Below are 24172 nucleotides of genomic sequence, written 5' to 3'. Positions count from 1 at the left end.
CCTGGTTCACCATCCAGCTTTGTTTTTCTTTAGAGCACTTCCACCAGCCTTACATTTATCTATTTGACTGCCTCCCCCACCCCAAATATAAGTTCCAGGGGAGCAAGGAATTTATTTTGTTCATCGCAATAATATAAATACCTAGGAAAGTGTCTGGAATGTATGAGGTACTCCACAAATGATTTGTGGGATGATAAATATTTTATGCCATTAACCTACATGGAGCCTCCATATGTAAATAGTACAGAGGAAATATGCCATAAGAACAAAGCATTTTGTGTCTTCCCCTCAGCAGCACCCTCAGCACCTGGAACAGAATCTGGAATACATTTATTGTTGATTGAGGGCATATTTGTTATGGAGGGAGTGAATGAAATTGCAGTGTTTTTTTCCCTATGTATTACCAGAATAGAGAAGGCAGATAAAGGTAATTCTAATTTTTCTTATTTCTATTTAGAGTAGAATTAATGACAATTCATTGGTGGAAAAGGCAAAATTCCAAAATGATCTAATCTAATTCAATAATTCTTTACTAATATTTACTTTGACTAATATTCAGATACGCTTTTATATGAAGGATGAGAGCTCTCAGTTTGTGAAGAACTGTTTGTTGGTTTTCCAGGGTTTTCATTTATCTGCATTCATTATTATTATTATTATTGCCTTGAGATATTAACAAGTTCAGTGGACAGAAAAAAATTCTCAGCTGACCACAATGAGGGTGGTTCTTTCTGACAGTATATATATGTATGTATACATATATATACATATATATATGTATATATATATAATTATAGTGGATGAATCAGCATTTTTATTTTTATTTTTTATTTATTTTATTTTTTTAAAAGATTTTATTTATTTATTTGAGACAGAGAGAATGAGAGAGAGAGAGCACATGAGAGGGGAGAGGGTCAGAGGGAGAAGCAGGCTCCTTGCTGAGCAGGGAGCCCGATGTGGGACTCGATCCAGGGACTCCAGGATCATGACCTGAGCCGAAGGCAGTCGCTTAACCAACTGAGCCACCCAGGCGCCCCGAATCAGCATTTTTAATAGCATTTGAGTATGTGGCCCTGATGCTTAACATAAATTCGAATCCCAAGTATATTATTTGTTAACACCTCAAAGGGAATTTTCACTGGGTAAAGGTTAAGTAAGAGTTAAAAAATAAATGTGTCTAGTTGGGGTGGGGGGGGACATAAAAAGTAAGACTTGGAGGGTTTCTGACCTTAAAGAATTTGCAGTCTGCCTGAGAAGACAAGACATATACATTTGAAACAAAGAGGAGACAGAATAATAACATATATAATTGTAAACCTCCCATGGTGTCTGCCCAGGAAGTTCTAGAAGGTCTAATACTAAAGTTACCAGAAAGAATGCAGTCCACTGCTAATGATGAAACCACTCAGAGTTCAGAGAATGGTGTAAAGTATTTATTGAGGACTATGGCTTCCAGGCGAGATGGAGTAACAGGGCGAGATCTACCCTCCCATGTTAAACATATGAAAAAATTGGGCAAAATATATGAAACAATAATTTTTTAGACATTGGACAACAAGCAGTAAAAAACAGTGATCCCTAAGAAAAGTGGAACAAATGAGGGGAGTGCTATGATTGCCTCAGCTTACTCTCTGGATGAAGTTTCCAGGCCACAACCAGAGAAGGGACACTCAAACAGGTAATCTCCTTGAACTGAGGAGGCAGATTTGAAGGTTTGGGGAGGTCAAGGCAGCTAGAATTTGCAGGGAGGAGTACAGGACAGAAGAGAGCTGCATGGGAAAGACAACTGCATGGACAGAGCTCCAGAGACCTGCAGAGGGTTCTGTCAAGTCTTCAACTGAACAATGGTAAGCACCTGTGTGTAAAGAACTACCTGAGGCTGGTGAAAGAACCACAGAGAGGGTAGGAAGAACAATTGTTGGAGTAAAGAAAATTTGTGCTCCCACCAGCCAGAGTGGAAACTCTATAATAAACAGGGCATCGGGTAGAGTGCTCAGCAAAGGGGAAAAATGTAAGCTTAAGATTGAAAGCTACTCTACCAAAGCTTTAAAATAAGCCTTGAAAATATTAAAATGTTTGGGGAACCTGGGTGGCTCAGTTGGTTAAGTGTCTGAATCTTGATTTCGCCTAGGGTCATTTTCTGAGGGTCGTGAAATCCAGCCCCTCATCAGGCTCTGCACTCAGCAAGGAATCTGCTTCTCTCCCTTTCCCACTACCTCTGCTCATGTGCTTTCTCTCTCTCTCTCTCTCTCTCAAATAAATAAATAAAGCTTTAAAAAGAAAATCTCAAAATGTTTCCAAGTAAATTAACTGCATTCAAGAATAAAGCTGAAGAATATTTAAAGCCAGCACCCAACAAGGTAAATTCACAATGTCTGGAGTCCGGTAAAAAATTATGAGGCATGCAAAGAAGCAGGAAAATACAACCCATAATGTAAAGAAAAATCAGTCAACAGAAACTTTCACAAATGACACAGATGAAAAAATTATTACACAAGAACATTAACACAGTTCTATTCCATATATTAGAGATGCTATAGAAAAGCATAAGCATGCAAAGTAGAGGATATAAAAATGATCCAAATTAAACTTAGGTGAGCAAAAAAATGGTTGAGATGAAAAATACAATGGATGGGATTAATAACAGGTTAGACACTGCAGAAGAAAACATTACTGAACTTGAAGACATGGCAATATAAACTCTCCAAAAAGAAATGGAGAGGAAAGAGATTGAAAGAAATGAATAGGGCATCAATGTGCACACTTCAGTCCAACATATGTGTAAATGGGGTCTCTGAAGGAGGTGGGGAACAGAAAATATGTTTGAAGAAATAATAAAAGCATTCCAAATTTGCTGAAAACTCACAGATCAAGAAGCTCCACAAACCTCAAGCACAAGAAACATGAAGAAACAACACCAAGGCATATTAAATTGCTTAAAACCAATGATAATGATAAAAAAAATGAAATTCATTTAGAGAAAACAGACACACTATGTACAGAGGAGCAAAGATAAAATGACAGGAGGCTTCTCATTGGAAAATGGAAGCAAAAAAAAAAAAAAAAAACAGGTGTTTGACATATTTAAAGTGCTGGTGGAAAAAGGATGCTCTGGAGTTGTATACCAAGTGAAAACATTTTTCAAAGATGAGGTGAAGTCTTTTCAACACATGATGCTGGGACACCTGGATATCCATATGCAAAAGAATAAAATTGAACCCTACGTTATACCACAAACAGAAATTAACTCAAAATGGATCATAGACCTAAATGTAAGAGCTAAAACTATAAAATCTTAGAAGAAAACATAGGGAGAAATTTTGGAGTAAGCAATGATTTCTTAGATATGACATCAAAAATACAGCAATCAAAGGAAAAATAGATAAATTGGACTCTATCAAACTCAGAACTTCTGTGCTTCAAAGGATATGATCAAAAGAGTGAACAGATAACCACACAGAAGGGAAGAAAATATCTGTCATCCATATGTCTCATAAGGGATTTGCACCTAGAATATATAAAGAACTCTTAAAATTCAATAATAAAAAGACAAGTTAACCTAATTTTTTTTAAATCCAAGGCAAAGTATTTGAATGGACATAACTCCAGAGAAAATATACAATGGCCAGGAGTGTAAAAACATACAGCCACCTTGGAAAACAACCTGGCAATTTCTCAAGAGGTTAAACATGGAGTTAACATATAACCAATTAATTCCACTCCTAGGTGAATAACCAATAGAAATAAAAACATATATCCGGGTACCTGGGTGGCTCAGTCAGTTAAGCATCTCCCTTTGGCTCAAGTCATGATCCCAGAGTCCTGGGATAAGTCCCACATTGGGCTCCCTGCTCAGCAGGGAGTCTGTTTCACTGCCCCTCTCCTGGCTCATGCATGCATTCTCTCTCTCTCTCTCAAATAAATAAAATCTTAAAAAAAATTTCCACACAAAACGTTATGTAAAAACATTCATAGCATCATTAGTCATAATAGCTCAAACCATAAAGAACCCAAATGTCCATCAAGTTAATAAATAAAATGTGATATATCAATACAACAGCAATAAAAAAGGAATGAAATATTGACATATGCTAAAACAGAAATGTCCCTTGAAAACATTGTGCTGAGTGAAAAAGTCAGCTACAAAAGATCATATATTATATGGCTCCATTTATATGAAATGACCAGAATATTTAAATCTATAGAGACAGAAAGTAGATTATTGGTTGTCTAGGGCCTAAAGAGATAGGAGTATTAAAAGGAAATAGATAAAGAGTACAGGATTTCTCTCTTGGGGTGATAAAAATGTTCTAAAATTGAATGTGGCAATGCAGAACTCTGTAAACATATGAAGAAGATTGAATTATATACTTCAAATGGATGAATTGTTTACTTATGTGAATTATATGTCAGTAACACTATTACAAAAAAAAAAAAGATTCCCATCACAAAAAGCAAATTTCTAAACATGCAAAACAAAGCAAAAAGATGTTAGAATATATTTTCAGACACACAAAAGCTAAAGGAATTTATTACTACCATATCTATACTGCAAGAAATGTTGAAGCTCTTTAGGCAGAGAGAAATTACTGGATGGAAATCTGAATCTAACAAAAGAAGAATATAAGAAATGTATATATGTGGGCAAATATGAAACATATATCTATCTAAAGTACATAAAATAAAATAATGTAAAATACTTTTTTTCTTATTTAAAAAATCTCTTTAAAAGATAATTATCTATTTAAAGCAAAATTAATAACATATTGTGAGGTTCATAACATATGTACAAGTAAAATGTCTGACCACAATTGCATAAAAGCAGAAGAGGAGAATGGAAGTATACTGTTGTAAAGACCTAAAGCTGTAACAGAAGTGATAAAATATCGCAAGAAGGTATACTGTAATAAGCTAAAGGTGTGTATAAGCTAAAGGCACTATAGCAATACAAACAACAAAATCACAGAGTTAGAGCTAGTAAGTCAACAGAGGAGGTAACACATGCTTAATTAATCCAAAGGGAGACAGAAAAAGAGGAAAGGGGGAACATAGAACAGAAGATACAAACAGGAAGAAAAGTGGTAAGATCACAAATTTAAACATAATCATATCATTAATCACATTAAATCTAAATGGTCTAAAAATTTCTTTAAAAGGCATAGATTTTCAGATTCAATTTTTAAAAAGCAAAACTCGGGGCATTTTGGTGGCTCAGTCGGTCAAGCATCCAACTCTTGGTTTTGACTCAGGTCATAATCTCAGGGGCATGAGATTGAGCCCCCCATTGGGCTCTGTGCTCAGAGGGGAGTCTGCTTGAAATTCTCTCTCTCCCTTGCCCTCTGCCCCTCCCCACTTTCTCTCAAAAATAAATAAATCTTTAAAAAAAACAAAAAATAAAAAAGCAAAACTCAACTATATGCTTCCTACATGAAAACACACTTTAAATAAAAAAGGTAAACCAAGCTAACACTAATCAAAAGGAAGCTGGAATAGTCATTAATATCAGACAATGTAGATTTCTTTTTTAAAAAGTTTTAATTTTAATTCCAGTTGGTTAACATACGTTGTTATATTGATTTCAAGTGTACAATATAGTGATTCAACAATTCCATACATCACCTGGTGCTCATCACAAGTGCACTCCTAAATCTCCATCACCTTTTAACCCATCGCCTCCAAAACCATCAGTTTGTTCTCTATAATTAAGACTCTGTTTCTTGATTTCTCTATCTCCCCCCCTCTTTTAATATGCACTTCTCTACTTCCCCTTTGCTCATTTGTTTTGTTTCCAGAGAAAGTAGATTTCACAGCAAAGAATATTTACCAAGGGTAAAGAAAAACATTTCATATTAAAGAAATCAATTCATCAAGAGAATATAACAATTTTAAATGTTTATATACCTACTCGGAAAGCTTCAAAATACAGGAAGCAAAAACAGATGGGAGCACTGCACAAATTCACAATTATAGTTGGAGACTTCAATATCCCTTTCTCAATGATTGATAGAACAAGTAGACAGAAAGTCAATAAGGTTATAGAAGACTTAAACACCATCAGTCGACTTGACTTAATTGATGTCTATAGAACACTCCACCCAACAACAGCAGAATATACACTCTTTTTGACTATTTACCATGATCATGAACCATAAAACAATACATTTAAAAAATTTCAAAACAGGTGAAGTATGTTTTCTGACCACATGGAATTAAATTAGAAATCAATAATAAAAAAAAATCTGGAACATCTCCAAATTTGGGGAATTAAGTAACAAACTTTTATTTATTTTTTTAAAGATTTTACTTATTTATTTGAGAGAGAGTGTGTGTGCAAGCAGGGGGAGGGAGAGGGAAAGCAGACTCTGCTGAGTGCAAGGCTCAATGTGAGGCTTGATCCCACGACCCTGAGATCATGACATGAGCCAAAATCAAGACTCAGACACTTAACTAACTGAGCCACCTAGGTACCCCTAAGTAACAAACTTTTAAATAACCCATGAGTCAAAGAAGAAATCAAATGGGAAATTAGGAAGTATTTCATAGTAAATGAAAGTGAAAACACAGCATGTCAAAATTTGTGGGATACCATGAAAGTTATTTTTTTTTTTAGATTTTTATTTATTTATTTGAGAGAGACAGAGATAGTGAGAGAGAGCATGAGCAGGGAGGAGAGGGAGAAACACACTCCCCACTGAGCACGAAGCCCAACATGAGGCTTGACCCCAGGACCCAGGGATCACGGCCCAAGTCAAAGGCAGACGCTCAACCAAGTGAGCCACTCAGGCGCTCCACCATGAAAGTTCTTTAGAGGGAACCTTATAGCTTTAATGTCTATATTAGGAAACCAGAAAAGTTTCTAATCAACAACTTCAGCTTCTACATTAAGAAACTAGACAAAGAAGAGCAAACTAAAACCCAAGCAAAAGAAAGGAAATAATAAAGTAAGGTCAGGAATCAAAACAATAGAAAACAAAAATAAAGTAGAGAAAATCAATGAAACCAAAAGTTTATTCTCTGAATTTCAAGAAAACTTATAAACCTCTAGTTAGACTGAGTAGGAAGAAAAATAAAAAGAGAGATGACACTAATTATCAATACCAGAAATGAGAGAGAAGACATCACTGTAGATAATACGGACATTAAAATATCAAAGGAGGGGTGCACCTGGGTGGCTCAGTTGGCTAAGCATCTGCCTTGGGCTCAGGTCATGATCCCAGGGTCCTGGGATAGAGCCCCATCAGGCTCCCTGCTCTGTGGGGAGCCTGCTTCTCCCTCTGCCTCTGCCTCCCTCCCTCTCTCTCTGTCTCTCTTTTTTTAAAGATTTTTTTTTTTTTAATTTGACAGAGAGAGAGACAGCAGAGAGCAGGAACACGAGCAGGGGGAGTGGGAGAGGGAGAAGGAGGCTTCCCGCGGAGCAGGGAGCCCGATGTGGGGCTTGATCCCAGGACTCTGGGATCATGACTTGACCAAAGGCAGATGCTCAACGACTGAGCCATCCAGGCGCCCTCTCTGTCTCTCTTTAAAATAAATAAATAAATAGGGCGCCTGGGTGGCTCAGTTGGTTGGGCGGCTGCCTTCGGCTCAGGTCATGATCCCGGAGTCCCTGGATCGAGTCCCACATCGGGCTCCCTGCTCGGCAGGGAGTCTGCTTCTCCCTCTGACCTTCCCGACCCTCCCCCCTCTCATGTGCTCTCTCTCTCAGTCTCTCTCTCAAATAAATAAATAAAAAATCTTTAAAAAAAAAATAAATAAAATAAAATAAAATAAAATAAATAAATAAATAAATATCAAGGGACTATTTTGAACAACCTTATGCCGATAAATGATACAACTAGGATGAAACGGACAAAGTCCATTAACCTCAACCTTTACCAGATAACATACAAAAATTGACTGGTAATACATCATAGACCTAAATGTAAGAACTAAAGCTATAAAACTCTAGAAGTTCTCCTATGTTCTCCTATGTTTCCATGTTTCCTATGTTCTTGACCTTGGGTTTGGCAAATTTCTAAATACACATGAAAAACATAAATTCCAAAAGAAAATAAATCAATAAATTGGACTTCATCAAAACAAAAGCTTTTGCTCTCAATTCTATATTCACTGTTATGAAAATGGGAAGGTAAGCTGCAGACTAGGAAAAAATTTTGCAAAACATATATCCAAAAGAATTAAGCCTAGAATATATAAATAACTCTTATAACTTACAAATAAGACAACCCATATTCAAAAAAGTGAGCAAAAGATTTAAACAGACACTTCACCTTAGAAGATACACACATGGCAAACATGTATATGAGAAGATATTCAACACCATTAATCATTAGGAAAATGCAAATTAAAACCACAATGAATATCATTGCATATCCAGTAGAATTACTAAAATAAAAAAGCCTAATCATACAAGTGTTGACAAAGATGAGGACAATTGGGTTTTTCATGACACTGCTGGTTATAATTGGCAATTAGGCAGTTTCTTTAAAAATTAAACCACATCTACCATATGAACTCAATTTTTCCACTCTTGGGTATTTACTCAAGAGGAATAAAAGTTATTTCCTCACTAAGACTTGTTCACAAATGTTCATATTAGCTTCATTTGTAATAGTAAAAACAAACAAATAAACAAACCAAAAACCCAGGTGTCCATTGACAGATACATAGGTATTAAATTTTGAAATATTGTTCATCAATAAGGAGCTATTGTGGCGCCTGGGTGGCTCAGTCGGTTAAGCAGCCTACTCTTGGTTTCGGCTCAGGTCATGATCTCAGGGCCCTGGAATCCAGCCTGGTGTCAGGCTCCAGGCTCAGTGAGGAGTCTGCTTGGGATTCTCCCTCTCCCTTTAACCCTCCTCCACTACTTGCACACATGCTCTCTCTAAATAAATAAATAAAATCATCTAAAAAATATTAGGAGCTATTGATACTGGCAAGGAGATTCTGAGTGAAAGAAATCAGACCAAAAAAATACACACTTATAATTCTATTTATATAAAATTCTAGAAAATTCAAACTAATCTATAATGACAATTGTTGCTTGGTAACAGGACAGGGAGGCAAGGAACACAAAGAAACTTGAGGATGATGGTTATGTTCCCTCCCTTGTGGTGATGGTCTCAGGTGTATATGCATATGTCAGAACTCAGAAAACTATATAATTTAAATACTTAAATAGAATTTATTTATTTATTTTGAGATAGCATTTATATCTCAATAAAGTAAAAAAAAATTATATGGGGAAAAGTAATTTATAATAATTGAAAGAAAGAGATAAAATATGGTTATCCTTAAAGGTAACTGAAGAGTCATAAACCAGGTAAATCCTAGTAAAGGTCTTAGTTAAACATGAAAACACTATGATTGGTTACAGTATAGTGAGTCAGAAGAGCAACAAACACCTTTTTGTTTTACTCTGTCGGGTCAGCTTGCATAGTATCATTTCCTGCTGGGCACCCTGAGATCGTCTCTCTTTCCAGATTTCTGACTTCTTTTGTGTCCAGTGTCATCTGTTGTGGCCAGCATCTAGGAGATAGGTCCACTTGTTATACCTGTGCCCATGGAGGTCCAATCTTGGCTTCTACCCTCAAGGGTGTAGGAGGATTCAAGCGTGCAGGAGGACCCTGGATCCTATTATATTCTTCAGAGTGGAAACTCCTAAAAGATAAACAAATTTCTCTTGTTAAAGCCAGTCACTTTTCTTTGTAAGTATGGGGTGGGGGAAGGGAGGCAGACACAGAACCTAGCCACACAATAAGTGCTAAAATGAAAACACATTTTCACATTCAAGACAGGTACAAATTCTAAGCACCAAAGAATTAAAAGAAGGAGGATCGTAAATGATAGTGGTGGAATTTGAGTTAGGTCTTGGTGAGTAGGTAGGATTTATATTCTAAAAAGAAAGGAAAGGGCAGGTGAAGAAAGTGACATAAGAGAAAAGAGAGCAGAATGTTTATAAAGGACAGTAAGGGGATCTAATCCTAGTAAAGAGTAGTGGGAGATAAATTCAGGCAGCTAGAGTAGGTCAGATTAAACATGCCCTTGAAAATCAAGTGCAAGAATTTAGACTTTTAGAGTTAAGAGACAGAAAGCTGCCAGACTTTAAGTAAAGTGATCACATAACTGAAGTGGAATTTAAGCAAATACCCTGTTCTGAAAGCCGAGGAGGATGGAGTTCTGTGTTGGGCATGGCCAGTAGGGTTTAATTCTTCCCCACAATCAAAAAGCCATGTCAAAGGGTATATTGTACTGGGAATGAGTCATATACAAGGCAACTATATCTATCAGCATGTACTATTCGTCTAGTCCTGACAAATATTATCCCAATTTCTATTGTACGAAGAGAGAAACTCAAACATCTGAAATGGCCGCTAGTATACAGACTTACATAGAAGTTCCTGTTTCCGGTTCTGCCTAATTTACCCTGGCACCATTTTCCCAGAAGTCAAATATTTGATGTCTTGAAACAAATGTAGAACAGATTCCAGGGTGGGGCCTGTACAACCCAATATCTACCATGTAGACTGTTTGGCTTTATCCATTTACAGTTTTCAGATATGAATTACTTCCTTGCCAAGACAACAGCAGATGCAAGGGAAGTAATCAAAAGCACTAACCTAGGTAAGAGAGGTCCAATTGTGTGACCCTAGGCAAATCATCAATTTTTCTGAGTCTTAGATTCTTCACCTATAAAATTGGGGCTGATGTTAAAACCATAGTGTTTCTTTAAGAAGCAAATGAGATAATATATTAAAAGGTGGCCCCTTCATGTTGCTTAAATAATTAAACAGCAACATATCTGGCTCTCAGCCAACAGAGATGATTAATGGTACAAGAGTCTCTGTAAATCAATGACTGTCACAAAGGAGACCTTTTTTGATACTACCTTTCCTAGAAACTTCCCTTCTTAGTAAAAATCAGCAAGGCAGGTAACAGCCTCCCAAGCTGTGCTTGGCAGGTCAAAAGCGCCTCCTGGAGGAGACCTTAAAAACTGAGCGGGAGAAAATACATTCTTTGGGATAGCATACAATTACAGCCGACCTGTTACATACAGATCACACACCAAGACAAAGCAAACCTCCTGAATTGTCAGCATTTTAAATAATACATGCAGTGTAAAATTAGGAACAGGAACATAAATACCATTATGAAGACTATTCAAGTGTGAATACCGAGCAATTACATATAGGAGGGGTAAGAGTTCCCTGCAAGTACGAAAGCTCATTCCATTTAAATCTACATGGGATATGAAATGGTATGGGATACATAAGAGGATGAATGAATGACATTAAACCAGAGTGACTAAATAGAGAATCTAAACATAATCTGGTATTTCCCTTATTCCTCATGAATTCTCTAGAATATGCTGTCCAGGAGCAATATGATGCCAGCTACAAGTATAATTTAAAATTTCTACAAGTCACGTTAGAAAGGTAAAGCAAAACAGATGAAATCAATTTTAATAATACATTTTATTTAAACCAGTATATCCAAATTATTATCATTTTAATTTGTAATCAATGTAAAAATTATTGAGACATTTTACATTTTTTTAATTTCATATTAAATCTTTGAGATCTGGTGTATATTTTATACTTATAGCACATCTCAATTCAGACGAGGTACATTTAAAGACAGCACAGGTCGAGAAAGCAGGGATTAAAAATTAATGTTAAATCCATACCATGTAATTGTACATTATTTTGCATATTTATTTTTTAAATTTTATTTATTTGTCTATTATTTATTTATTAATTTATTTGACACAGAGAGAGAGAGCACAAGTAAGCAGAGCGGCAGGCAGAGGGAGGGAGAAGCAGGCTCTCCGCTGAGCAGGGAGCCCGATGCGGGGCTCAATCCCAGGACCCCAGGATCATGACCTGAGCCGAAGGCAGACACTTAACCAACTGAGCCACCCAGGCAACCCTATTTTGCATACACTTAAAGAAAAACAAAGCTTAAAATTCTGCTACAGGATATAAAATATTTTTGGCCAAGCTCTTTTGGAGCTTCTGCAGAAAGAGAAAGAATGATGGTGGTTATCTCAAAACCCCCAATATTTTGTTTGTTTGTGATTAGAGGTTGAGATTTTTGTTGGAATATCTAAGAATTTCATTGCTTCTTCAGATGAATCTAAAATCTTTAATGAAAAGCATAAACTATGGTCATCATTAAGCTCCTATACTAGTCATGCTTTTATCATTTGTTTTTTAAAAAAGATTTATTTATTTTAGAGAGAGAGAGAGAGAGCATGAGTGGGGGGGAGAGGGAGAGAGAAAGAATCTTTTTCCTTTAAAGATTTTATTTATTTATTTGAGAGACAGAGAGAGAGAACACGATCGGGGTGAGGGGCAGAGGGAGAAGCAGACAGGGAGCCCGATGAGGGGATCGATCTTAGGACCCTGGGATCATGACCTGAGCCAAAGGCAGACAATTAACCAACTAAGCCACCCGGTGCCCTGAGAGAGAATCTTAAGCAGACTCCCCACTGAGTATGGAGCTGGATCTCACGTCCCATGAGATCATGATCTGAGCCAAAATCATGAGTCCAACTTGAGTCACCCCAGTGCCTCTTTATTATTTATTTCTTATAATTATCTTAAACATGTTAACCATTCTTGATAAACATAAAGAAACCAAGAATGACATTTATATGGGTAATACAACAATGAGACTGCACAAGAGCCCTTATCCCTTCATGTTAAATTGTAGAAAAACACAATTATGGGTAAATAAGGGACCAGAGCATGTTACTAGTTTAGGCAATGTTTCTTGCTAGACTCTATTGGCATTTTAGGTGGGACAGTCCAACCAATTGCAGGATATACAACAACCTTGGTCCTAGCCATGAAATTTCAGTAGCATTTTTAGTCATAGCAACAGAATAAAAATTGCCCCCATGCACTCCCAAACTCCCCTTGGTAAGAATGGTACCACTCTCCTAGTTGAGATGCACTGCTTGAGACTTTTGTTAAAATCTGATCAGTTAAAAAGCACCTATGTTTGAGGCACTTGGCTGGCTCAATTGGTGGAGTATGTGACTCTTGATCTTGAGGTTGTGAGCTTGAGCTCCACACTGGGTGTAGAGATGACTTAAAAATAAAATCTTAAAAAAAATGCATCCATGTTTATAAATATTCTATATTCTGTATTTTGTAGTTTCTCTCATCAGCTAAAAGAAAGATTATAACATCAACCTAAAAAAAAAAAGAGTCCCTATAGATCCAAATGATTTTATAGTTTGTTTGTTTGTCATTAAAGCTAATACCACCTTAACGGACATCTCACATTTCTGAATTTGTATTTTTCTTCTTCCAAGAAGGGTTGTGTATTGCTCTATTTCCACCTTCTCACATTTAAATTTAGATCTGAATACATTTTATTGTTTTTCTTTGTGTTAATCAAATCATGGGCACATTTTGAATTATTTGGAATGGATGTAGAAGGTTTTTTTCTTAATGAAAGAACATGTTTCTTTTCTTTTTTTTTTTATTATTTTTATATATTTTTAAAGATTTTTATTTATTTGACAGAGAGATACATAGCGAGAGGGGAACACAAGCAGGGGAGTGGGAGAGGGAGAAGCAGGTTTCCCGCCGAGCAGGGAGCCCGATGCGGGGCTCGATCCCAGGACCCCGGGATCAGGACCTGAGCCGAAGGCAGACGCTTAACGACTGAGCCACCCAGGCGCCCCTCTTTTCTTTTTTTTTTAAAGATTGTATTTATTTATTTGAGAGAGAGAGAGAGTGCATTAGCTGGGGAGAGGGGCAGAGGGAGAGAGAGAAAGGGGGGAAGCAGACTCCCCACTGAGTGTGAAGCCTGATGCAGGCCTCAATCCCAGGACTTGAGATCACGACCTGAGCCAAAACCAAGAGTCAGATACTTAACCAACTGAGCCACCCAGGCACCCCAAGAACATGTTTCTTAATTAAAACATAGGGGAATATAGGTTCGGATGCCATACATAGGTGTATTAGGATAATAATTGTAATAAATGGATATCATCTTTGTGATGGCTGATGTCATTTACCCAATTATAATCAGGTTTCTCTACAATAGAACAGTAAAATTACTTCTCAGCATTAACATCTACTGACTGTATGTTTGAGTACTCAGGTGAAGCACTAACTATATAGTCAGTGACAGTCATAAGGACGGAGCTGTATGATGATATCAGTAATTATTTTTTATTTTTATTTTTTTTAAAGATTTTATTTATTCATTTGAGACACAGAGATAGAGAGAGAGAGAGCATGAGCAGGGAGAGAGGCAGAGGGAGAAGCAGGCTCCCCGCTGAGCCAGGAGCCCGATGTGGGGCTTGATCCCAGGACCCTGGGATCATGACCTGAGCCGAAGGCAGACGCTTAACCATCTGAGCCACCCAGGTGCCCCTCAGTAATTATTTTTTAGTAGATCTCTTTTCGGATGCAAAAACTATCACTAGTACGCTTACGTATTTTTATAAGTGTATGCACGTGTATATATATCACAAGCAAATCTCTGTTGTGAGACTAAACTTTAATTAGTACTCTAGAGCAACGGTTGGCAAACTGTGACCCACAGGCCAAACCCAGTCTGCCACCCGTTTTTGTGAATAAGGTTTTACTAGAACACAGATATGCTAATTTGTTTACATTCATCTATGGCTGCTTTTGTGCTGCAATAGCTCAGCTGAATAGTGGTGATGGAAACCATATCACCTGAAAAGTCTAAAATATGTATTATCTTTTTACAGAAAAAGTTGCTGACCCCTGCCATAGATTAAAAGTTAAAAGTCAGCAGAAAATATGCACAAATAATTTTTCTTTTTTTTTAAAAGATTTTTATTTATTTGACAGATAGAGACACAGCGAGAGAGGGAACACAAGCAGGGGGGAGTGGGAGAGGGAGAAGCAGGCTTCCCGCAGAGCAGGGAGCCCAATGCGGGGCTCGATCCCAGGACCCTGGGATCATGACCTGAGCCGAAGGCAGACGCTCAACGACTGAGCCACCCAGGCGCCCTTTTCTCATACTCATAAAGCTCTGAGTAAAATATATGGTCAGTTCAGTCTGATTGCCTTGCAAGTTTTGGCCAGTTTTTCAGAGACTATTTTGAAATGTACTTTTTAAGTTGATTTTGGACTCCATCAACAATGAAATTGTCCAATCTGAGAGACTTTACAAGGTTTCTGTGTAATTTGGCCTAAGTGGGTGTCTATCACTATGATGGACAAGGATATAAGGAATGCAGTATTTTTACTTTGAATCAGGATAGAGTAACTGCATTAGACTTGCCTTTCTGCCACAGAAGAGTATAAAACTAAACAAACTACTTAGAGCAACTATTTTCAGGCATCAATAAATAAGCAGCACATGAGTGTCATACTTGAGAACAAAACACACAAGGTAAACTCCATAATTAGGGAGGTGAAACTCAAGTAAAGTAGTGGCCTTTCTGAGATGAGGATAGTGTTATCAGAGGTCAAAGTTACTGAAGTGGCTGGAATTTTGCGGGTTAGAATACCTGAGCTGTAGTGTGTGTGTGTGTGTGTGTGTGTGTGTGCATGCGTGCATGCATGTGCATGTGTTCGGGTGGAGGGACACAAGTATGCCAGGCAAGTTTGCCTGCTGCAGGAGGAAGGCTGAAGAGTGATACTAAAAATCATGCAGTGCTAAGAGACATTGGATTTCCAGCCAGCCCAAGAAGAGCAACTTCACTAATACTTCGGGCACTTAATTGAGAATCCAGAATCAAGCCCTAAGAGAAAGAACCATGCAAAAAAGTGAGAGGCACATGCTAGGGCTGAGTATAAAACCAAAATGGACACATGCTGCTAATAATAGTCCCAAGGCTAACCTAACAAAAGGACCCACCAGTAATTAATTTGCATGATGCACAGATGTCATACCCTTTAAAGGAAGACAACATAATCCAGACTCCCTATAATGTATTACCTACAATTACCTAACATACAATTATTTATTATCAAACGTACAAAGAGATAGGAAAATGTGAACCAGAAGAGAGAAGTAGTCTATAAAAAAATTTCTGTGAGATGACCCAGATTTGGGGATTAGCAAAAAAAATTAAATAACATTCATAAATATTTTCAAGGACTTAAAGGAAGACATAGTCATAATGAATGAACAGATAAGGAATGTCAGTTTAGGGGAGGATCTCTGTGATCACTGAGGAGCTGGGTGTGTGGGCAGAAAGTCCTCACTGTACGGTGGCCCAGTGCGGGGACCCGGGAGGCTCAGTGCATCTCCGCACAACGCGGAATCCCAGGAGTTCTGCACGCTCGGCCAGGGCTCCTCGGCCTATGCTCATTGCCCCGCCTGCTGCCCGGAGACAGGACTGAGGCCTGGTCGACTGTCTCCTCGCCGGAGCCATGAACCAGTCCCGTGCTGGCACCCGCCTGAGCATCGTGCTGGGACACCTCGGCCAGCGTTTGGCTGGGGCCGGCGTAACTCACCCCACTTCAGGGGCTGTTTCTCCTAACAGTTTCCATCCTCCACAATTCCAGTATACTGGGGATAATAATGTTCTAAGCCTAGAACAGAGACAATTTTATGAAGAAAATGGGTTTCTTGCCATTAAAAATTTGGTATCTGATGCTGATATTAAACGCTTTAGGAGTGAGTTTGAAAGGATCTGCCAAGGGGAGGTGAAACCAGAGCAAATGATGATAATGAGAGATGTGTCCATTGCAAAATCAGAATATATGCCAAGTGAAAAGACAGTTTCAAAGGTCCAAGATTTCCAAGAAGACAAGGAACTCTTCAGATACTGCACTCTCCCTGAGATTCTGAAATATGTGGAGTGCTTCACTGGACCCAATATTATGGCCATGCATACAATGCTGATAAACAAACCTCCAATTCTGGTAAAGGGCTCTTATTTGTTATGGAGAAGCCCCCCCCCCCAAAAAAAAGAGGAAAAGAAAAAAGAAATTTAAGGTGTTCTAACTATACCCGTGTGTATAACTGTTAAACTTTGATAAATAAATATATGTGTCCTTTAAAAAAAAAAAAAGGAATGTCAGTGTATAAGTGAAACTTTTAAAAGTTATCTGCCCCTCCCCTCTCTCACACACACACTCCTGCTCTCTCTCTCTAAAATAAATAAATATATCTTTTTTAAAAAGATTCATTCTTAACTTTCTTTTATCTACAGTTACCTCAAGTTGTCTGAGAATGTTAAAGTAAATAAAAGATTTCTTCTCCACTTTTGTGAGAGAATAGATTTGTAGTTTTACAAAATCAGTTCTGGGTTGGTTTGAGTGAAATTATACCTTATGAAATTCAAGAAAGGAAACCTCTTTTAGACGGAGCTGGGAGGCCAGAAAGGGGAGCTCTCAGGCCCCATTGCAACCCTTTGCAGACCCAAAAGGAAGAGATGATCTTGCATTCCCAATAGGAAGAAACCTACTTCACTATCCCAGTAGGAAAAGGATTTTCTCCTTGCCCAGTAAAGGCCCAGCCAATGAAAAACTGTCACAACTCAGCCAATGAAAAGCTACTACACTTCAAAGCCCCAGTTTACTCCAATGGACTTCTTGTTTATAACAGCTCCTCCCAACTCTCCCCTTTCCTATATAGAAGAGTGGTACTCTCCTTTGTTCTCTGGACTTGTCTATGGCTTTTGCTATAGCTCTTTTGTCCCAAATTGCAATTCCTGAATAAACACAATTGCTGGTAAAATAATAAGCTCTTTTACTTTCAAGGTCAACAACCTCATGGCAAAGGAGAAATGTAGCCAGATGAAGTCTCTAGAATAGAATATGGCCCTGTTATTTCGTTTGTGCGATCATCATTCAGATCAGCCTTGCTGTAGCGCACAGGCTTGAGTGAGGCAAATGGGTCACAACACAAGGAACAGCCATAGGCACTTTTCTTTCTTTCTTTCCTTTTTTTTTTTTAAGTAATCTGTATGCCCAAGATGGGGCTCAAACTCACCACCCTAAGATCAAGAGTTGAATGCTCTACCAGCTGAGCCAGCCAAGCACTCCCGGAGCTTTCTTGCAAGCCCATAGTTCCTGCATGGTGTTCATGAGGAAAACGCAGAATCAAGTATTTCTGGCATTTTAAGGAATTCCTGTAGAAATTCTTACTACATTCTTTAATCAATTCTACAATACTCTCATTCTGTTCAAATGGTTCACTTTCAGTGTGGGGGAAACCCAAAGATTCCTGTGGGAGCCTATGCCATTATTTGTGCAGCCTTAGGTATGAACAAAATCTTTGTAATGACTTTAAAGCTACCTCATTTTAACTTTTACTCCTTGGTCCTAGTTTTGTTCTCTGATGCAATGGAAAAATGGTCTGACCCTTCTTTAACAGACCAAACCTCCAAATTGCGGAGATACATATTGTGTTCCCGTGAGTCTCTGCTTATTCAGAGTCATCTTCTCCAGAACTCCTCAACTTTCCCTCATTTCATTTTTTTTTTTAGATTTTATTTATTTATTTATTTGACAGAGAGAGACACAGCGAGAGAGGGGGTGCCGAAGGCAGGTGCTTAACGATTGAGCCACCCAGGCGCCCCCCTCATTTCACATTCAATCACCTTACTTTTGACCCCTCTTTCATGTAAGTCCATCAATGTTCCTCATGAAAAGTGACCCCAGATGTGTCCCCAGAGCCATCTCTGCTGTGAGGGAAAAAACACATTCTTGCCCAATTTTTTTTGGGGGAGTGGGGATGTCTCCTTAAATTCAAAGCTAAAACTTTAATCAAAGAGAAAAAAGATTTCGAGGAAGCAATTATGAGGTTAAGCAGATTTATCTTTGTCAGGACCACCAGCCACGCCTCTGAGGCTCGCCCAGTGCGCCCTTGAGCCAAGCAAAAATTTTAAGGTTTTGGTACAGTGAATTACTAGGGTAAAATGACATTCTGCTTTTTTGACTGCTCACCTCATCCAGCCACCATCCCCTCGTCCCAGCCACCAGTTGCATTTAAAGTCTCGCATTTTCCACTAGGACAGACCAAGGCGTAAAACTAGGACTAACTCAAAATGAGGGCAGCGGCCCGCCGCCACTTCCGGGGTCGAGCGGTGCATGGCGACGCCTCCGCCGCGGAAGGAGGAGTTAGGGGCGGAGCCGCGTCTGCGTGCCGCCTGAAAGCGCAGGCGGACTTTGCGCATGCTCGCACGAAGGCGTCTCTAACTCCGCTTCCGGTGGCGCTTCGCTCACGCTGTTCTCTAGTCGGGAGGCTGCGTTTAGAGTCGCAGAAAGATTGGGTGTTGGGCAGGTAAGTGCCGCTTCTCCTGTTTATCAGTCATTGCCAGCGTTCGAAGTAGAACTTGAAGGGCTGTGCTAGGATTCACCCATGTTCTGCTGATATTTTCTCCTGATGTTCTGAAACCTGTATTTCTGGGAAAGAGGCGGAAGGGGTGGGAAGCTATGGTGGTTACCGTGGCAACTGCATAGCACCGACTTAGTTTTTGAGAATTTGGGAAGGGAGAGCTTCTTCTATAAGGGCTCTTTAAATTGTGCGTCGGATGCAGATTTAGGTATTAACTTCAAACCCATGCTCCTAAACCACAGCATTTGATTTTAAAAGGTGTACTCTGGTTATAGCGTGGAATAGCAGAATTTGAGGCGGGTTAACTAGTTGGAAAGCTAATTCAGTGATGGAGACAGTTTGAAGATGTCCTGAACTAGGGTAGTGGTGTAGGACTGCGGAGAACAGGGAAAATTGGAGAAATTCCAGCAGGTAGTATCAGCAGGACCTAATGATTGACTGGATATGGGGAAAGAGGGACAAGGGCCCTGAGCATCTTGAGGATTAAGTCCACACTTACCTGGGTATATGGCTCTCTTTCTAGATTCTTTTCCCGTCATCAGTTCTGTCTTCCGACCCCCTACTCCACGCAGACCCAAGACTCTATTCATGCCGACTAGTTTGATGTTCTAGTTCCTAGAATATTGTCTTCACCTTTCTTATGACGTTGCGTCAGGTTATATAATTTAATTAAGTCCCTCAGTTTTTTCAACATAAAAATGGAAGAAAATAATAGTATTTTCCTCAGGATTTTTATAAGGATTAAATGAGATAATTTATATGCTTGGTGTATAGAAAGGGACCAATATATATTTACTATTGCTGCTATTATTGTGCTTGTATTGCCTTATTATTATGTGTCATTTTGTTGTTTCTTCCTCTAGACTTGAGTTGTGTTTTTTTTTTAATTAAGGAGCATTATCTTATCTATCTTTATATGTTATTGTAACATAGGAGTAAAGATTAAAAAATTTTTTTGAATGGATCATTTATTTTGGCTGCTGCTGACATAATTTTATTTCTTACTTTAAAGGAGCTACCTGATAGAATTGATTTTAATGATCGGATGTTATTTACTAGATAAAAAGATGGCAGTTTTTCTGTATAACTAAGAAGACTGTGAGATAAGATGTACAGAAAGTAACTGATACTCTCAGTTTGAAACAGGTATGAGTGATTTCAGTGAAGAATTGATAAGGTCCAAGACAGAGGATGACCAGGAGGAATCATGTGTATTCTCTGGTACAGGAATGTCTTTTCCTTGGCTCCAAAAGCATATAGGGACTGTGGGTAAGTAAAATAATGACCCAGCCATTTTAACTTTAATGCAAGGAGATGATAGGATTCAATATGGATACAGAGTGAATAACCAAGCTGATTTATTCAGTTTTCAAAATGGGACTATATGAGGGTTTTTGAGGCTGTAAGCAAAAAAATCATAAAAAAGCATAGGTCTTTTTTGCTACTTTTCGTTTGAACTAATAACAGTCTGTATTGTGGTAGATACACTTCTTTTTTCCTCTAGCAATACTTACTAGGCACTTACATGCCTAGCATTGGCTAAATATTGGGGATACATAGGTGAAGAAAATGTGGCCATTGAGGAGTACATATGTAGGAAGTGTTTTTAAGAAGTTTCTGTTGAGGGTGCCTGGGTGGTGCAGTCAGTTAAGCGTCTGCCTTCGGCTCAGGTCATGATCCTAGGGTCCTGGGATTGAGTCCCTCATAGGGCTCCTTGCTCAGCAGGAAGCCTGCTTCTCCCTCTGCTTGCCGCTCCCCCTGTTTGTGCTCTCTCTTGCTCTCTCTCTGACAAATAAATAAATAAAATCTTAAAAAAAAAAGTTATTTATATTGAATTGCATTGAAATTATTCCTTTTTTTTTTTTTAAGATTTTATTTATTTATCTGACAGAGGGAGAGAGAGAGCACAAGTAGGCAGACAGGCAGGCAGAGGGAGAGGGAGAAGCAGGCTCTCTGCTGAGCACAGAGCCCGATGCGGGGCTCAATCCCAGGATGCTGGGATCATGACCCAAGCCGAAAGCAGACGCTTAACTGACTGAGCCACCCAGGCGCCCCGCATTGAAATTATTCCTAATAGAATTGATCTGTAATAGATTTCAAAAAAAAGAGTATTTTCCCCATATACATATAAATATAAGCAAATAAATATAAGCAAGAATTTCTGTGGGATATATTTCCTGTAAGAATATATAAAAGAAGTGGTTATCTGTAAATGGGCATGTTGGATGGTGTAGTTCTGGGAATATATTAGAACTGACGCTTATTGCCTTCAAATACATCTCTCTTAACCTAGCCATCTTTCCCCTTGACTGAGATTCTTTGGCTCCTAGAACTTGCTCCTATTTATCTTTTAGTCTAAATATTATCTCATTTAATCATCTCAGAAATTAATCCTCAAATCCATGTGCTGGGCGTTTTAGAGATGAGGGAAATGAATTTCAAAGAAATTAAACTCTAAGGGTTGGTATTAGGAGTTAAACCCAGGTCTGTCGGATCTCAAAGCTTATACTTCCAATAACTGAAATATATTTTTAAAAATGAGATAATAATATGTGAAGTGCCTAGCACAGAGCCTCATGCATAGCAAGTGTTGCAAAAATAAGTTTCTTTCCTCTCATTTTATTTTTGCTAACGAATGCATATGGTTTAAACATGGTTTGAATGGATGGCAGTTCAGAGGGAGTGCTATTTCCCCCCATTGTAGGGAACTAGTAACTAAAGTTCCTGCTAGCTAAGACATGCTTGGGCAAGTTTCTGTCATCAGTGTTCTATAGAGAGCTTGTTCAGTCTGAAAGCAGGTAGGTATAAGACCAGAATTTACATGCTTACAAATGTTTCATAAGTTATGGATAGCCTGTTAAACCCACAATACTTCATGTCTGCAATGAGAAAATAATTTCAGATAATACTGACATTGTAGTAATAAATAACCATAATAGGAAAACAAAATTGCTTAGCAATTTTTTTTTTTTCCTAGTAGATATCTTTCAGCGTTCTGAAGGGTATACCCCCTAGAATAAAAACTTTGAAGGCAGGGGCCAATCTGGATTAAAACTACATGTTGAGTACCTAAAATAGTACTTGGCTCAAAATAGTGCTCAAAAAATATTTGTTGAGGGTGCCTGGGTGGCTCAGTCAGTTAAGTGTCTGCCTTCGGCTCAGGTCATGATTCCGGGGTCCTGGGATTGAGTCCCGCATTGGGCTCCCTGCTCAGTGGGGAGCCTGCTTCTCCCTCTGCTACTCCCCTGCTTGTGCTCGCTCGCTCTCTCTGTCAAATAAATAAGTAAAATCTTAAAAAATATATATATTTGTTGACTGACAAGTTTCCACATTCTTTCAAGGGCATTAGAGATGGGTTGATGGCACTGGTTCTTTATTTTACCTCATTCCATGTCAAAATTTCTTTTCCTAGGCAATTATTTTTGAAAGTGTATCAGCAACAAATAAGATGATCTTTTGCTCATAAAAGAATGAAGTGAGAGATATTCCTGAGGTAACTAGGCTAAGTTGGAAGACAGAAGGGGAATTTTACAAGGATTTAAGGACAGTAGTCTAAAGTCCAATTTCCAGTCTGAGCGGTGAAAACTTGAGATAGGTGGGAGCTTGGCCTGAGGTCAGTCCTCCTTTATGTGAATAAATGAGGTGTTAGAGAAGAGGTGTTTCGTCAGTTTTCCAGACTACCTCCCTGGTGTTGCTGCTGGTCCTGGGCAGCTTGTTGTAAATCTTGCTAAATGCAGCTTCTTATTCAGAGAGCTGGGGTGGTGGGGTGGTGGGTGGGCATAGTATTCTGCATTCCTGATAAGATCTGCAGTGATCCTAAAGGCTTTTGTTTCCAGGACCATACTGAATAGCAAGGATCAGGATCCCCAGGTGATCTGTACGCATTTTTTAGTTTTACTTTGAGAAGACTAGTGTAGAGCAGTAGTCTTCAAACTTGTTTTGCTCACTTTCCCTTTTTTGTTTTTTTTTTTTTTTAATTAATGTATTGCCTTACATGGTTTTAAGATGCCTTCTAAAAATTGTATTGGAAGTTTAATAGTTGCAAAAGATATAATTCCAACATAGGTTGGCATTTTTAAATGAAATTAGTTTATTACTTTTACAAATATATCCAGTGGAATCTAAATAGCATAGGAATGTGATATGCCTTTCATCATCCATTTAAAAATATTTATGAAAAAGATCTTAATTGATGGAGACTTCATACTGTTATTTTCCTTTCATACTTTTATCTTTGCAATAAAACTGTATCTACATTCAGTTATTTTTTTGTTAATATTCTGAAAGGCTTTATTAAAATTCTGTCTGGAGTGAGACATCATAATTAACAGTTGTACACAGCTGATGAAAATAACATAAGTATTAAAAGTGTTAAAATTTAATTAAAAGTAAATTTTTATTCTTTAATAAAATAAATAAGGTTATCACTTTTTCAACTTATTTGCTACATCTGTGAAGGAATGTTATATATTTCCAGAATGAGAAAAGATTTAGCTTCAGTTCTGTTTTGTTTTCATTGTGATGTAATTTTGAGAAACCTTAGTTGTATAAGTAAGTAGATGACACCGGATAGAGTTTAATTATAGCAGTGTATCAGGTTTTTGAATTCTTGAGTCACTCATGAAGAAACTGCATAGTGATCTATTATAAAGAATTATTAGGTTCTTCCACACTTTTTTTTTTAAAGATTTATTTATTGAGAGAGAGAGAGCGTGTGTAAGCTGCGGTAGGGGGAAGGAGAGAGAGAGAGAGAATCCCAAGCCGACTCCCCGTTGAGCGCAGAGCTGGACATGGAAGCGTTTGTTTCAAGTGAAGCTAGCTTTGATATTGGGATGGGCTGGGTTAAGTAATAACTACTGTTCCACTCCTTAAAACTTCTGCTTATCAG

General features: G+C 38.2%; 1 protein-coding gene across 3 annotated transcripts in view; it reads left to right on the top strand.

The window, feature by feature from the left end:
- The first annotated feature begins 19095 nt into the window (after positions 1-19095).
- TAF1A (TATA-box binding protein associated factor, RNA polymerase I subunit A) overlaps positions 19096-24172 on the top strand; it is a 37233-nt gene continuing 32156 nt past the window's right edge. The window contains exons 1-3 of one of the 3 annotated variants that reach the window (XM_078078390.1): positions 19126-19230; positions 19808-19939; positions 20431-20553. In XM_078078390.1, coding sequence (XP_077934516.1) covers positions 20433-20553 — 121 coding nt within the window. In that variant the 5' untranslated portion in view covers positions 19126-19230; positions 19808-19939; positions 20431-20432. Of the gene's footprint in view, positions 19231-19807; positions 19940-20420; positions 20554-24172 lie in introns of all 3 variants that reach the window. The other 2 variants (XM_036097621.2, XM_036097622.2) reach the window with 2 other exon arrangements.

The sequence above is a fragment of the Halichoerus grypus genome, chromosome 7, assembly GCF_964656455.1.
Source record: "Halichoerus grypus chromosome 7, mHalGry1.hap1.1, whole genome shotgun sequence".
Classification (NCBI taxonomy): domain Eukaryota; kingdom Metazoa; phylum Chordata; class Mammalia; order Carnivora; family Phocidae; genus Halichoerus; species Halichoerus grypus.
The sequence above is the reverse complement of the archived record's forward strand: the minus strand, read 5'-3'. Positions and strand labels throughout refer to the sequence as shown.